Here is a 17,350-nt window from a genome sequence, read left to right as displayed (position 1 = left end):
TCGTGTTTTCATTTGCAGTCTGAAATTCGGTTGTTATTTCCTCATGCGAAATAGTTAAGGAGGCATGTAGAACACCACACACACACACACACACACACACACACACACACACACACACACACACACACACACACACACACACACACACACACACACACACACACACACACACACACACACACACACACACACACACACACACACACACACACACACACACACACACACACACAGACAGAGCTCAAACTTGCTTGAGATCGCTTCTCTTTTTTACCTTGATTTTGTGCGGCATCGAACAGGAAATCTGGATGTATCTATGATAGTACTGATTGATAGCTCGTACAAGGCTCTTTCTAACAGTGAGTAATTTACTCCACAGTATTTAAATTCTAAGTGTATGAGTGATTTTTTTATTCTATCCTTTTGGACCGAATACTGCTTGTCAGACTGTATCCATTGATCAATTAACATTAAAGACGTCCCCTCTCATAATAGGATTAACTGCTATAGCAAAGCTAGCAGCCCCCCCCCCCCCCAGTCCCCATTGCTGCCACTGAAGTCTACTACAAACAAGCAGGAACAGGCAAACTTAGTTCAGCCTACTCAGCTATACTCACAAGTCATTAAAACAACGCTAAAAACAAAGGCGAATCTGAAAACAATCATTGCTATAAATTAATAGTGAAACCGATAGCTCAACTAAACAGCAAAGAAACCAAAAATATCATAAAATAAAAAAATAGACCCAAGAAAAATCAAAATCGGAATCATAAAAATGAAAAGTATTAATAACGGTGGAGTCTTAATTGAATCCAAAGGAAAGCCCGACATAGACCCAATAGGGACGAGGTAGAAAAAGGTAGGAAACTCCACACGAATAAATAAATAAATAAATTGTAATGTAACATAAATTATTGATATTGTGTGAATTATATAGTGTAGATATATGTTACATATATTTTTATATGTATACATAAAAATATAAATATAAAAAATGGATGTAAAGGTCGAATTACGTAATATAGATGTAAAAATTTAAATGTAAACATGAATATTGATACAAAAATATAAATATAAATGTTGATCAGTACTTGGAAGCTACGTGTAATATATGCACTGTATGCAATGGAGCATGTAGGAAACAAAACAAAACGCAACAGGCAAACGCGCCGCCCACTCACGCACGCGCACGCACACACACACACACACACACACACACACACACACACACACACACACACACACACACACACACACACACACACACACACACACACACACACACACACACACACTCTTGAACTTGGTTACGTTTTACATCAGATACGCCTTATATTTAGTTAATTAATATAAAAACTGTACATTGAATATTTTGAAAATCCATATGAATAAATATTTCAAAAATATTCATGTATAACATGAAAAGAAAGAAAAGTAAATTTATCGATATTAAAAGGAAAATAAACGCACATAATAGAGGAAGCACATGCTTTAGAACTTTTATAATAGAATTAAAAATAAATGGAAATCGACTAGACCACATGTTTTTCTTCTTATGGGATCTATATTTTGTCTATCAGTTTCAATAATATTCTTAAAGGAAAACACTATCTTAAGGGGAAAATGGCTTATATGATGTGGCATATTTTGTAACATTTTAAGCCCTTCTCCATGTAACACCACAGATAAAAAATATGCAAATACGTAAATACTTGTCCTTAAATTATTTTAACATCAGTTAGTAACACTAAAAGATTAGATTCATTTAACTAGTCTTGATAATTCCCCAATACATGCAGAGATAGTTTGAAAATTATTATGTCACATTTAAAACATCGAAACTCTACCAAGCACCGGTTTCTTTTGTTATTATTATGTGAAACCTCCAGGGAGTCCAAATATTCATCGAGGGAGAGTGTGCCAACAGCATCCAACGATTGTGCCTTTCAACTACTAACAGCGGTCAAATTTGCTTAGCTTTTCGCTGAGCCATTAGTAGCGGAGGCTCTACCAATCGACCAACCTTTGCTGGGTATGCTGGTGGTTTGTTTCGTTTATAGGTATTAAGTTTCGCCACGTCTTCATCGTTTGGATGATTACGTGAAGAATAGAACGTTTTCCTTACTTGGTGTGAAATAGAATCCCAATATATATATACAAAAAAAAGAAAAGTGTCTCTCCTCATTATTACTGCTGGTCTTATGAACTTAATTTGATTCAACCAAATTTCAGACTTTTGGTAATGCCAATGATTTGGAATAAGCGAGTAGTTTGTATTCAGCAGAATGGTGGTCTTGCATACGGCGATAAAATTCATCTAACACCCAGAATATATTTACAGGCATTCTTACCCACCTTGGGATTCGAACCTACAGCCTGTTAGTTGGAGAATAGATGTACTGTCCGCTTTACCAATGAGATCAATATTTACTTAATGAAATCGCTATACCTGTGCAGTCTTGTGGTAATTCATGATGCTAGATCAGTAGGAAAGGGTCGTAAGAAGTTCCATTTTTAGTTGTGGCCTAGAGAAGCTTTTTCTAGGCTTTTTCAGACTCTTCTCGAATTTGTCGATTTTTAGCGCAGGAAAGTCATGTTTTCATTCAGAAACTTTTTTTTCAGAAATATTATAATTTATTAACAGTGTAAGTTAAATATTTCCTATATCTGTTTACGTTTTCAGTGTCGCATACTGTAGACGATATGGATTTAAAGTGGAAAAAGAAGAAATCTCTGCGTTTCAGTAATCATATCAGTCTCCCCCAATTTGAAGTCACAAATATTAAGACTAAAGCTGACAGAGTTGCTTATAGTGTAGGTAAGATAGCACTTATATTGCCGATAACTCACTAGCCTGAGATGCTTTCAACCGAACAATTAAATGTTGTTAGAAAGTATTATTTGTATTAAGTTGCTTTTTTTAAAGAGCGAAAAAGGCTCTTTTTATACTGCGACTGTTTACATCATGAAATTTTGGTCATTTTGTTTTGGTTTATGTTTATGATGAAACTGAAATATGTGGGATATCATGGGAAGAAATTGGGTGAGTAATTTTTCCCTTTTTTTTTTGATGTAACTGACGTATACTGAATATAAACTGTGAAAAAAAAATGAGTAGGCTGATTTTTTATCTTATATGTAATGAATATGAGGCTTAATTTTTTTTAAAAAAGTTTAAAATCAAATTTGTGCAAGTTTTTAAGGGCGTACGCCATATATACGGTACCATCATTTAAATACGACACATACTAGAACGTTTACATATACACACATCAAGAAAGGGCGACGGAAATGTAAAAATATTGCATTTGGTTGTTTTTACAGTTTTATTTGTATATTAATATTTTTTATTAATAATATTTTATAACAAAATGTTTCACTATTAAAATATTTTATTTATTTATTCGTGTGGGTGGGGTGTCCCCGTTCCTCGACCGCCCCTTAGCACTGGTTGAGCCCTCCTAATGAGGGATTAAGTAGTATATATTAGCCTGTGTGTTCAAGGGGCCGGTTTGAGGGATGAAAAACCCCAATAAAATGGGGATTAAAAATCCTTCCTGTCCACGCCCAAGACTAGCTAACTTGGCTATGGTTGAGAAAGATCCTTAAACTCCTCATGTCGTCGACGGGAATTGAATATAGGACACTCCTTCCCAGGTATACGGTTGCGAAGCGCATAGCCACTCGGCTAACCGCGCGGACACCATTAATATAACAAATGTATAACTAAAATATTAGTAGATTTATAAAAAATTAAACTTCTTAAGTAAAAATATTCTGAAAAGTTTAAAAACTGAGGTTCATAACCTTTCAGAGCGGCGACACTCTTGTTTCAGTTATGAAATATCAGCATAAATGCTAACATTTCATACGAGCAGTTTGCTGAGTGTTACCATTATTTGTACGACTTCCTGAAAACATTTACTTACTCCACTGTTTAATTGGATTCTGTAATTTTCTAAATAATGTGATTCGAAACAAAACGATGAACAAGTTCCCATGTTTTTTTTTTTTTTTTTTTTAATGAAATGAAATATTGAGTTCTTTCACTTGGTAAATGGGATCCCTTTCAAAATATCGCAAATAATATTTTAGAAATAAAGGATGAAAAGGAAAGATGAAAAGAACAATGAAAAATACAAGTGAAATGAGAATTTCGAAAAAGCGCAAGCATTTACCTAACAGCTGTATTGCTTCATGAAATAATGGACCATAGAAGACCTACATTATTCGGCATGCTCATAAATTTATATTTCATCTAGCTCTTGAAGAATGGAAGCAAAACCAAGTGGCTATGTGGTGTGATATTTAAAATATTAGAAATTATATGATATTATATTATATTAAAAACAATAGAACTGCTTGTTCAAAGTAATAACGGAGAATGAATGTGTGTGGTACGATCCAAATAAAAACAGTTTCGGTGAAACTGTTTTTTAATTGAAGGCGAGTGAGTCGGTCACATATAGAGACGGATAAGCTTCCCTACAGGAAAATCTAAGTAAACGTTTCCAGGAAAGTGGTACGAATAATGTTAACATAATAAGGAATGTTTAGATGAGAGGTGAGTTTTATCACCTGGTCATTGCTGCTATTATTATTGCTTAATAACGCACTTGACATTCATTACCAAATGATTGCTAATAAATTTTTATTATTAAATATATATCTAATTAGTAAGTATTACTAAATATCTACTAAGTGGATACTGAACGAATGTAAATGGGCTTGCCATTTGGGATAAAACTAACCAAATTGCGTTTTTATTGGTTAAACCAAAACATGCCATTTGATAACCTTTTCTCTACTAAAAATCTAGCAAAAATTGTCAAGTATATCAATTCATCGTTATTCGCCATGATTTCCAAGAAAGGCTGTGAATATGGACAATACGAATAGCGAGATTTGGTGCCAGATAAAAAAATAGGAATTACCTTTCAAAGTACAGTATGAAGTTTAAAAGAAAAACAAATGCTATTTATGTGTTATATGTATAACGAAATACATATGTATGGTCATCATCATCATAACACTAAATACATATAAAGACATTATGTTCTGTTTCGGTCTAATTACTAATCTAATAATAGCCTATTCTGAGGTCTACCTGGCCTTCTCTTCCCAGTTATAAATTGTTTAGGATATCAAGTATTGGCCATTCAGGTTACATATTATATCCAATTCTTGTTTTAGTTTTTCTTCTATTGATTTTATTTATAGTTCCTTTAAAAATATATATATTTCTTTTCGGTCTAATAATATGATTTCTGCAATTCTTCTCATGGATCTCATTTTAGTCGTTTTTATTCTTTGTTTATTTTGTTTATTAATTGTCCAAATTTCTCTGCCAATATAATAATGTAGGTACTGCTAAAGTATCTTCTTCTTCTTCAACCTTTTGATTCCGTCCACTGCTGGACGAAGGTCTCCCCCATGATTTTCCAGATCACTCGGTTTTCTGCCTCTTCCATCCATCTCACTCCTGCAATTTGTTCCAGTTCATCCCTCCACCTTCATCTCGGTCTTCCTCTTTGTTTTGCTCCATCCATTGGTCTCCCCATCTCCCGTCACTGTATCTGACAATATGGTCAGCCCATCTCCACTTAGCCTGTTTAATGTATTTTACAATATCCATGACACCTGATTGAAATCTTATCCAGGTATTTGTCTTCCTATCTCTTAATGTTATTTTTAGCATACTTCTTTCCATGCGATGTTGTTTTGTTCTCAGCTTTTTGTTTAGAGCTTCTGCTAAAGTCCATGTTTCTCCTCCATATGTTAGGACAGGAAGTATGCACTGGTCTAAAACTTTCCTTTTTAGAATCATAGGGATGTCACTTCTGAATATGTCTCTCATTTTCCCATAAGCCATCCATCCAAAGGTGAATTCTTCGTTCAATCTCTTTTCTTTGGCACTCCTCAAAGGAGAACAATTGACTCAAATATACACATGAAGTAACTTGTTCTATTTCATGGTTTTCAACTTTGACAGTTCTATGGTTAATATATTTATTCATCATTATTTTTGTTTTTTCTCTATTTATTTTTAATCCAATTACTCTGGAGGCTTTATTTAGCTGATTTAGCCTTTCTTCCAGATCTTCAAGATTATCTGCTATTAGGACAATATCATCTGCAAATTTCAGATGATGCAGCATTTCTCCATTTATGTTTATTCCTTTTGTTTCCCAAACAAGGCTTCTAAAGACTTCCTCTAGTGCAGCTGTAAATAATTTGGGAGATATGGTGTCACTTTGCCGGATGTCTTTTTGTATTCAGAACTTTTCACTGTTTTTATATAATTTAATTACAGAAGTTGCATTACTGTAAATATGTTTTAGTGTTTCAATATATGGTTTCTCAGGTCCCTGGGTTTCAAGTTCTTTTAGTGTTGCAGATGTTTTAACTGAGTCAAATGCTTTTTCATAGTCTATATAGGTCAGATATAAGGGTTTATTGTATTCAATTGATTTTTCAATGAGCTGTATTAATGTGTGAATATGGTCCAAAGTATTGTAATTCTTTCTAAATCCAGCTTGTTCACAGGATTGCATTCCCTCTAGTTTAGAGTTTATTCTATTATTTATAATTTTTGTGAAGACTTTATATATGGTGGGGAGTAGGCTTATAGATCTGTAGTTTTTAATTTCTTCCTTATTGCCCTTTTTAAAATTTAATGTTAGAAGCGAATTGTTCCAATTTTCTGGAATTTTTCTCTGTTTCAGGCGTTTATTAAAGAATTAATCAGCTGTTTGATGACAGGGCTTCCTCCCAGTTTTAAAAAGTCTACCATAATTCCATCTTCTCCTGGGGCCTTTCCATTCTTCATTTGCCGGAGTGCCATTTCCACTTCACCTTGTAAGATCTCAGGGGCATCATGTTCTTCCTCACTCGAGTTATCCATAGATAATTCTCGGATGTCCCGGTCTTTGTCTTCATAGAGTTCACTATAAAATTCCTGAATTCTTTTGATTATTGCATCTTTATTTTTTATAAGTTCACCATTTTTTCCTCTTACAGCAGCTATTTCCTTTGTTACAACTGATAATGCTCGTCTTAAGACCTTCATATTACCATTGTTTTCTATTGTTTCTTTAATTTTCCTATATTATACGATCTAGATTCATGTTTCATCCTTTTACGTATAGTTTTACAAATTTCCGCATATTCTATTTTATTGGTGTCATTCAAATCTCTTTTTATATCTCTTCTTTTCTTCATGAGATCTAAGGTTTCCTGTCTTAATTTTTACTCTCTTTGGTGCCTTTTTACACCTCCTATTTCTAGTGAACAATTCAAGATAGATTTTGTTAATATTGTTAACATTAGCATAATCGATGGTAGTAGCTGTGTTTAACTTTTTTAGTTCATTTTTGAGTGATTCTCTATAACAGCTTTTATTGTGGTAGAGGTTCTGTAGATTCACTAAATTGGACTTTTTTCTTATGAGCTTATTCCGTTCCCATTTTTTGTTGATCCATACTTTTGCCTTTACTAGTCTGTGGTCACTTCCTGTATTAAATATATTAAACACTTCTTTATTATTTATTATATATCTTCTGTTGGAGAGGATGAAGTCTATTCCATTGTAAGTTTGTCCATTTGGGCTTCTCCAAGTCTATCTTCTGAAAATTCAATAAGTCTTTCTCCTCTTTCATTCCTCTGTCCAAATCCAAATTTACCGATGGAGTTCAGATGGTCATCTCTGCTTCCAATCTCAGGGTTAAAGTCACCCATTATAATTATGTAGAATTCTTTAGAATTATTGAATGTGGATTCTAATGTTTCATAGAAATCTTCTATCTCTTCATCTGGATGGTCCGTAGTTGGGGCATATATTTGTATAATTTTCAATTGGTAAAGTATAAATATTGTATATTTTTAAGCTTGATTGTTTTTGTGCAAGAATAGGATTAATAGTTCTATTTATCAAGCTTATAACCTGAAAAAATGAAATGTTAAAGTTTTGAATATGATGCTCTTTTCAACTTCATATGAAATTTAACCTCATATTCATGGTGTGATATATCCCCCCCCCCATGAACTCCATTGATTATCGGTTCTTAATGTGCTTGATGAGGTGAAATAGCTTTTATAGTATGTTTATTTCTTTTTCAAGTTGTTCATGAAATTCTTTCGCTTTTAGATTTAATGCTTCTCTCCATATTTGGATCGAACTCAAACACTTGAACAAAACGTGGTCTGGATAATGTGAAAATGCCATTTAAGGATTTATTGTTAAATTCCATTCTGATAACGACAAGCACTTGCTCTTAAGATCATTCTGGTTCTTACTCGACCTTGTTACTAAATCCTCCAGCTTTACAAAGGTGATCTCTCCTCCAGTGTGAAAAAATAAATTTCTGAGTGACTATCTTCTCTCTGTTTTGAAATCCCTTGCTTTCTATTCCTTTAACGATTGTTACGATCTCGATTACCACATCGTACCTGTTGGAGACTATTCTGTCATTAATCACTTCGTGCCACTATTTCTGATAATATAGATTCTTTTATCTCCTCTTTAAGATACACCATTATGTTGATCAGAAAGTCATCAATATTGTAAGTTTTCCAACTTTTCAGTTCAGTTTGACTCCATTTCATTTACTGGCTGGTAAATAAAGGTTCTAGTAACGTAATAGGTTTTTAATTCATTAAAGTAAACATTAAGTAATTCAAATCTTAACTAGAAAGAAACACAAAGGCTGCAATATGTAATAAATACACCATACTAAATGTACTATCCCTTAGATATTTATATGCCTATAGGGCAGTACTGCTCATAAAAACGACAACGAATACGTAAATATCAAACAAGATGCTTTCCTTAGTAGACATAAAGGCCTAAAATATATAGTTCCTAAAGCAAATAAAGAAGCAATACACAAACATCAAACTTATTTAGCGCCAAAAATATTCAACACTGCCTTTAATAAGAAACGAAACTAACCCAAAACATACAAAACTTGAATAAAAGAATATTTATTTTCACATAAAAATGAGGAACCTCTGTTCAGAATAATATCATAAATGATTGGATTTTGTATATTGGTATTAAAAAGATCCTGTTTCAGGTGTAAAATGTAAAAAATTTAAATGTCATTTAACTACTTTGTTTTATTTTGTTCCTAATTAATATTATGCAACTTTCTTTGTACATATTAGCATGTTTCCTATGATTTTATTATGTTATTATATTATAATAATATGTAATATGTATATCATATGAATGTACATATGTGTATATAATGATAATGCATTACATACCTTTTTGTAACTTTATACATCGTAACCTGGACGAGCTGTTGCTCTTAGGTTACACATATGATTGTCAAAAATTTGTACTAGAATATGAAGCTTACAATAATAATAAATAAATAAATAAAAATAAAAAAAAATCGGCAATCACTGCCAAGTGGTTGTAAATGTGATGTATTTAGTGGTAAGAAAAATTTTAAGATTTGGATAGTCAGACATTATATTCTTTGGATTTCCTGGGGTATTATCAGTTGTTAGAAGACGAACTCTGAATGACAAAGATTTTAAAGATAAGTTCCACTTCATGCAGAAAGCAATTACTGTTTAAAAAGTTGAAGCTGTTACCGGCCAATTTTATTGGGCTTTTATTAAAATAACGGGAGGTGTTTTTAATTTTAACTTGTTAATGCGCGTGGGTTAATTAATTATACATGATCATCTGTTTGATCAATGTAGCTATTAGCGTTTATACACAACAACAGAGTGAGACAATCGTAGGTAGCCTCGAATACAGGAGCACATCGCTTAGAAGATAGCGCTTTTTATTGGGTAAGTTCTGTAAGACATTTTTTTCCCAAAACATCGACATTAAATACTTGTTCAGGTAGAACTCCTTTATCCATAATTAAATTTCTTATTTCATCAGGAAAATTTTCTGCACCAGCGAAAGCTGCTGACACAGATTCACCAACAAGCTTCATGTTGTTGAAGTTTCGAACTAGCTTTGCTGGCTAACAAAAATCTACTGCTTTCACCAGATTCGTAGATGCATTTTTTTGCCTTTTTATATGATTAGGAACTGAAGAGATTGTTTTCTGCATCTGATCTTTGATTTACACATTCAACGTCATTTCCATGTTTTTTCGATTTTTAAGGTATCACAGAGAATTAGAGAATATATTGCGAATAAAAATTGTAAATAGGGGATTACTGTAGATGTGTACTACATGCGCAAAAGAGTTCAGATAAAATATTTCACTTATCAAAAACTCACAATCTTTCTAATGTGTTTAGCCATTTAAAAGGTAATATTTTTTAAAGAATAGAACTGTGAAGTAATACAACAATAATGGAGAAACGTAAAGGATACAACCACCACCACAATAGAAAACACCATTCTCACATAGAAAGCGAAATCAGATATCGAACTGCAAACTTCAAGAGCAAGATATGACTTAATAAAACGTTAACTGATAAAAATCCGTTGATATGTAATTTAGACTCGTTCTCGATTCGATTTCTAAAATTGAATTCAATTTCGAGCAAAACGTGGATATCTTTATTGCAATACTTCACATTTCAAACCATTACATCATCTCAAAAGCAACGTTTTTCAGGCCAAACCTCTACTTCTTTTTTCCTACGCATATCTGCTATCTGCGCACTCGACATGGACAATTGCTATGCAAATAGGTATAGAAAATAATCTCAGTTTATATAACTTTTAACAACTGAAAAGCCCTTGGGTTTTTCTAAGTGCATATATTAGGTATATATTTCATGACTTCTAAAAATAATAACGTCCAGAAGGTCAATTTAAACTTTTCCCAAATTCCGATGGGAATTTGGAAAAGGTTTTCAAAACTTGACATGTGGATTGCCCATGTTGTCACAGTCTTGGTGATCTAGTAAATATCTGCACTTGGCTGCATTCTCGTGGCCCTAATACAGTGTGTTTCTGAACTGACTGTTCACTAGAGATGAAAAGTAAATTTTTATCGCAAAGTTATCGACAATGGCTTCGTGGCGAAGAATGCCGATATGTGTTGATCATTAAAAATTACAGTCAGATATCATTTATTGGGCAGCACCGTACAATATACCCGCAAAGATTACAAAAAAGTGGCAGATAACGCAGTTTTATGGAATGTTTTTCGCAAAGATAACGACATCATATTATGACTACAAATGGATTATTCAAATAGGTGGAATACATGCTCTTGCGTATTTCATGTATTTAATCTATTTATGGTCGGACGCAGAGTTAACTGGTTTTTACCAGAAAATGGACTTCTAAAATTCACCGAAAAAACGATGCTTGCTTCAGTTTCATTTTCTTTTTTTTTTAAACGACTTGTACATTCCCAAATTATGCAACTTATTATTCTGTTACTGTAAGCCACATCTATTGCTTCTGTTATTTTTTCACAGGATATTTCGCATACCTTATGGCAAACATCACTTTACATCGGCGTGAAGGATTCTATGTGATCAACGTCTATATTCCTACAATTTTAATTGTATGCATGTCTATGCTGACTTTCTGGGTTCCTCCTGACGCAGTGCCGGCCAGAATAACGCTAGGTGTTACTAGTCTATTAACCATCGTCACCAAACAGTATCAAGCTGCACTCCCCGAGGTGTCTTACATCGTTGCTCTCAACATTTGGCTGAGCTGCTGTATTGCATTCGTGTTCTGTAGTCTACTCGAATATGCTGTTGTGATGACATTAGTAAGAAACCAGAAGAGGAAAGAACTTGGATTGCATTTGAAGTCGGTAAAACTGCAGAAAGTAAGTTATAAAATTCATATAATATATATGTATATATATATATATATTTAATTTATTTTTTACATAGTCAGGAAACCTTGCTCTAGGAACCAAACATGGAAATTTTCAAGTCACTTCAGGCCTTCAATAAGCCGGGCGGTGGTCTCACACCGGGAGTGAAATTAATTTTCCACCTGAAGATAATCACAAAGATCCATGCCCACAAGGGGATTCGAAGCTGCAGCCTGTTGGTTGGAGAGCGGGTACGATAAACACTCAGCCAACCAAGCTGGCTAAATGAAAGAAATTCAGTGAAAACTGAAATGAAAGCTTTCTTTACATCTTAGCACGTTTTTTTTTTTTACAATTTTATGTAAAATTCCAAAAACGTACATGCCGAATTTCGCAATTGTTCCTCTTACTTTCACTTTCATATAATACTTTTCTAGATTGAATTATTTTCACATATTGTTTCATAGCATACCATGATACAAATCTTCATTTCTACCCACTTTTCCACTGTTATTTCTAATCATTATCTACATTACTTCTTTATATTATTTTAAGTTGTTCCATTCATGGCAGTTCTCTTATCCATACCTTAGCATTTTCATTTATCTTCCTCGCTATTCGTCTTCCCTCCCCCGTTTATATACATTATATAAACACATTGATTATGGAAGTAATAAAATGAGCATTACATCTATGTTCATTTTATTCCCACTGAATATAGAATGAATGACACCGGTTAGTCATATTATTGCTTCTGGAATGGTTTATTCAATATATTTTTCATTTACTTATCTATAATTTCATTTACTTTAATTTATTATTCATCACTTTTCGCATACTTATCCTGACTTATCTTTTATAAGCGGAAACAGGGTGATTTTTTTGACGTTAGTAGCTGCCTGTAGACGATAACAGGATGTTTTTGTTATCACCTTCTTAGGTCAGTTCCATGAAAAGGAACGAGGATCCTCTTTTTCATGAAATCATAAATTTATGATTTGAGTTAGTTACACTGGATAGAGGTGGAGTTCTTCCTTTTTTATCTTAGATATTCAAAGCTCACAAATCATCCCTTAACTGCCATTTGTTTTTGCACAAACCAAGGCTATTCATTTATTCCACTCAAGTTTTGATTATGTCCCTGGTGTCTTTCCCACCATTACGCAAACATTACGAAAGCAACATAATTAACAGCATCATTTTATAGGGAATAAAACCCCAACAAAAACAATAAAACTCAACAAAAACTCTATCCGCACAAACACATGCGTCATGAATTCTAACATAAATGATAAACATCAAGGGTTTTCAACCCGTCCCTATGAAACACTGTTGTTTCAGTACGGAACTCATGTCATGGGAAACTATTGCCCATTTGCAGAAATAATTAGATTAATGGATAGAATTTTATCAAATATACATTATTCTCAACAACCATAAAGTCCAAGTGAACTACAGACAACAAAATTAAGTAATATATATGAAACCAATATTATTATATGGCACCTCCATGGAATTCCAAACCAAATCAACGGAGGTCACTCCAAGTTACACAATCCACGCAAATCCATTCCACCCAATAAATGTAATTTTATCTTTTTTATCTTTTAATGCATATGGTATGTGTTGCTAGGTGGGTTTCTAGCTTTGTGGATTAAAAAAAACCCTTTGGTAAAGGAACAACTCTGCCATTACTAAGTTATCAGTGCAATATCAACGAAAAAATCCTCCAGTGATTTGAAAAGTTTTTAGGATCCTTTTGCTTTATATTATCAAAATAATAAGCACATATTTAGCACATTATTCATACTTATATTTAGTATTTCTCAAGATCTTAAACTTAAAATACTTAAATTACTTATTTTGTACTAAATCAGATCTATTCCTTCAATGTATCGTCTGTTGAAAATCTATCGCTCTCTCTGCAAGGAATTTGTAGTGTTTACATTACAGAGACCATTGTCTTGTCCTTGCGACACGATTCATAGCATTATCGACATCGAAATAAGGGGAACAGGAGATGGAGCAAAAAAATTAACCTGCATTCGTGTTAATGTTGGAAGTTCTTTTACCGAAGTGTTTGAAATGCATTACTAAGTCAAATTAGTCATTGTATATTCTTGATGGCAGTAGATAGAAAGCATAATTAAAACTATTTTTCTTTCCTACAATTATTTTCTGTACTGGCATTCTTTGCATCGTATTCACGAAAATCTTGAAAAACACTCTTCTGTTCCAGTCAAAATTAAGAGGCGTTTTGAGAGGCGGTTCCAGTCCAGCCACATTGAAGTTCAGGAAAGCAAAATAGGATATTCGTTATGGGTTAGCACGATGAACAGAAAATCCTGCAGTGATTCATGCAATCGGAAAATACATTAAATGATAAATCATTGATAGAGTTGCGTCTGGTAAGCTAGAGAATAGCGATGGCAGATCAAGGTCACAGCGGCAAATCTATAGTCAAAACGTTGCTACTGTTTAGAGCAGGGGTCGCCAAACTTCTTTGACTCTCGACCCCTTCAAGAGTTTCTTGACTTTTTATCGACCCCCTCTATTTTACTATTACGTAATTATAATAGGATAAGCAAAAAAGACGCTTGTTGGTATCATTTTGGCCTACTTGATTGGCCTCCGTAACTATTTTCATGAGCTTGCTCCATCTTACAGGTCCTATTCATATCGCTGTTCCCACGATTCACTCTTAATTGCGTTCTCATTCAGGATGGAGATAATTCAAGTTAGCCGAATTAAATATTACCCGTACAATGATGTCTTATATTTTTCTATCGATCCCTGAGCCCGAATCGATCCCTAACAATGTTATATCGACCCCTGAGGGTTGATATCGACCACTTTGGCGACCACTGGTTTAGAGTGTAGCAACGTTTTGACATTATAGATTTTGCCGCTCTGACCAAATTAACATAGAAATCCTTTTATGCAGCGATATGGTATGACATGACAAACGATAAAACAGTCAAAGTTAGGTTCTATATTAAAAATATGATTTCTTTGGCTTTAATTCGATTAATGAAACTTGGCAGGGTTTTGCATTGCTTTCAGCATTTGATAGCGATTTACTTGTTGGAAGTTAAGGATATGGTATAATGTGTATAATGTAGGTGGTCTCACGATGAGTTGTGGTAATTCATGCAGCTGTCATGTAATACTACAATAATAAAAATAATATATACTTTTATCCAAAGTTCGTGTGTATCCTTGCAACTGATAAGTGCCAAATATTTGGTATTTTGCCTGATTAAGGATAAAAACCACATGTTCTATATACAGATATATGCGCAGCAGAATCAAAAGCATTAATAGCTATGTTCGGAGTTAGAATCCACAAATCATATCACCAGGAGGCATGATTTGTAATAATAATAAAGAGGAAATTATACTGTATAATATTTTGCAACTGTGAAAGAGAATTCTTCAAAACTTTATAAAATCTTCATTCCTTACATCTAGCCTTTTTCTAACAGTGTGCAAAGATATTGGCAGCCACTACACACTGGCTTAACGTATTTAAGTATTCGAATTAACAGTTAAAATGTTTTTGTTTTCAACACCACATAATCGACAGCATGATGATATCTAAATGCAACAACTTACACATTTAGACGATATGTTTTTTTTCCTAAAATGAATAGAACTCGAGCCTTCGAAGCATAAATTCGTTAAAAATATCAGTCTACAGAAAAAAAAAAACTACTTGAATTTTGGAGTTACAATGAAAAATATCACCGTAGTTGTTTTCCTTCTCTCGACAATTTTCTCAATTGATTTTCCAAATGTGTAGAATTCAATTAGTATTCTTTTTAAACAAAAAATTATAAAAATTAATTCTCGATCAATTTAACAGCACAGCATTGTCTTCAGTAGTGGAGAGCAGTGATACATAATATATATTCCAAGATTATTATGCGAAACTTAGTCTTTTAAGATATATCATTAATTCTATACCCGACATTTATATATATATATATATATATATATATTGTTAAGAATGTGTTACACCCGTCTTTTATTCATATTACTCTTTTTTTTTCATTTATCGTTTTCTCTGTTAAATTGAGAGAGAGACAGAAAAAAATTAAGACATCACTTATGATAAAAGGATAGTAAGTTGAAGCTAATAAATAAATAAATAAATAAATAAATATTTAATAAGTATCTGGAAATGAAATCACTAACACTAAGTATTCTCTTTATTTAGATCAATCCTATTGATATCAATGCAATGTATCGGATGTCCAAAAGCGAAGAGAACAGTACATTTGTGATAACTCCAGAAATGGTGGACAAACTGTCAAGAATATTGTTTCCTTTCGCTTTCGTTTGCCTTTGTGCAAGTTACTTTATTGAATATATGTGAACTATCAGTGCAGTCCTTATTAAAGAATAGCCAAGCTTAATTTTGAACGAAAACTTACTTTCTGGAGTATTAATAAAGTCTGTAGGATATGATGAGTATAAATTTTTGCCAGTCATTCTTTCCTTACTATTCGTCGATTTAATAATCTTCAGATATAATTGGTTTCTATCTTAATTACAGTTGCTAGTTCTCGATAACCCTACATTCCTTTGACTTTTTACTGCAGTTCTCATTTTTCACTGCGAATTAAACTAATACAGAATTTTTGTGATATCAATCAAATTTGCAACTAAACATTACATTTGTTCAGTGGCATGGTGGAACTTCATAAGGCCGAAGCACAAATTGAAATTGTGACTACTGTATCCTCTTCGCGTGCAATATGGTTTGTATTCAACCTTGTTAGGGAATCTCTTAGACATTATTTAGGTCGGATTTCGAACTACCGCTTCGATTGGCACCATTGCACCTACGTTGTGTTTTGATTCAACACGTTTATAACGATATATTTATTTACTAAAATATATAATGCTGGATTTAATATCCACTTTACTGATATATTTATTTATTATTCATTTTTTTCTTTTTAATTGTTCCTTTATCTTAGCGAATGAGATTTGGTCAGCTATGTTTACATTGTCATAATTTTATTTTTAGTCAATATTTAACGAACCTGGTATTTTCAAGCATGACTATTTGATATCGTTACATATGGATAAGTTATTAATATTCAAATTTAACCTTGGCTATTTTTGAAACCATTTTTATAGTTTCATTTAATGATATTAATAAGAAGTTAATAAAGAGGCTGTCTGCTTTATTTATCAATAACAGCACACGTTAATGCGATTATAGTGATATTTTACTCAGTGTATTTATTTTATACCTGCAGTAAACTCAAAACATGCTCCAGAGCACTGCTCCCCTTTTATGTTCCTGCTTGTGTGTAGCGTGCGTTCCGTATGCGTTCGTTTTACAAAACAGTAACTGTTCGTTGTAGTGCTTTCCGCTTTGACGAATTATCCGAGCAATTTTCCTTTTAATTCTTAAATACGTTTTTTTTTTCATTGTTTGTATCGTTTTGTGATTATTGGTAAATAATAAAAAGCATTATAAAGTCATCCTTTCTCATTATATGACACACGTAGCCTCAGCAAGCAATATCTCACCATGGTATTACTGATCAATTTAAGCAGTATAAAGTTTTTTG

General features: G+C 33.0%; 1 protein-coding gene across 1 annotated transcript; it reads left to right on the top strand.

Moving 5' to 3' along the window:
• Positions 1-298: 298 nt before the first annotated feature.
• Positions 299-17,254, top strand: LOC150094216 (glycine receptor subunit alpha-2-like). Its single transcript, XM_090412085.1, has 4 exons — positions 299-359; positions 2,684-2,818; positions 11,410-11,771; positions 15,982-17,254. Exons 1-4 carry the CDS (start codon positions 317-319, stop codon positions 16,138-16,140), a joined length of 699 nt encoding a protein of 232 aa, XP_090268211.1. The 5' UTR covers positions 299-316; the 3' UTR covers positions 16,141-17,254.
• Positions 17,255-17,350: the final 96 nt, after the last annotated feature.

This window comes from Typopeltis vanoorti, chromosome 22 (assembly GCF_054136105.1).
Source record: "Typopeltis vanoorti isolate ZY-2024b chromosome 22, IOZ_Tvanoo_1.0, whole genome shotgun sequence".
In the NCBI taxonomy this organism is placed as follows: domain Eukaryota; kingdom Metazoa; phylum Arthropoda; class Arachnida; order Uropygi; family Thelyphonidae; genus Typopeltis; species Typopeltis vanoorti.
Note: the sequence above shows the minus strand (reverse complement) of the source record. Positions and strands in the feature narration are given on the sequence as shown.

Bases quoted from the DNA above. Each gene is read 5' to 3' on its own strand.
- LOC150094216 (XM_090412085.1), top strand. From the start codon at position 317: ATGATAGTACTGATTGATAGCTCGTACAAGGCTCTTTCTAACA. The intron at 360-2,683 runs GTGAGTAATTTA...TTACGTTTTCAG, and splicing joins GTACAAGGCTCTTTCTAACA to TGTCGCATACTGTAGACGAT. The intron at 2,819-11,409 runs GTAAGATAGCAC...ATTTTTTCACAG, and splicing joins CAGAGTTGCTTATAGTGTAG to GATATTTCGCATACCTTATG.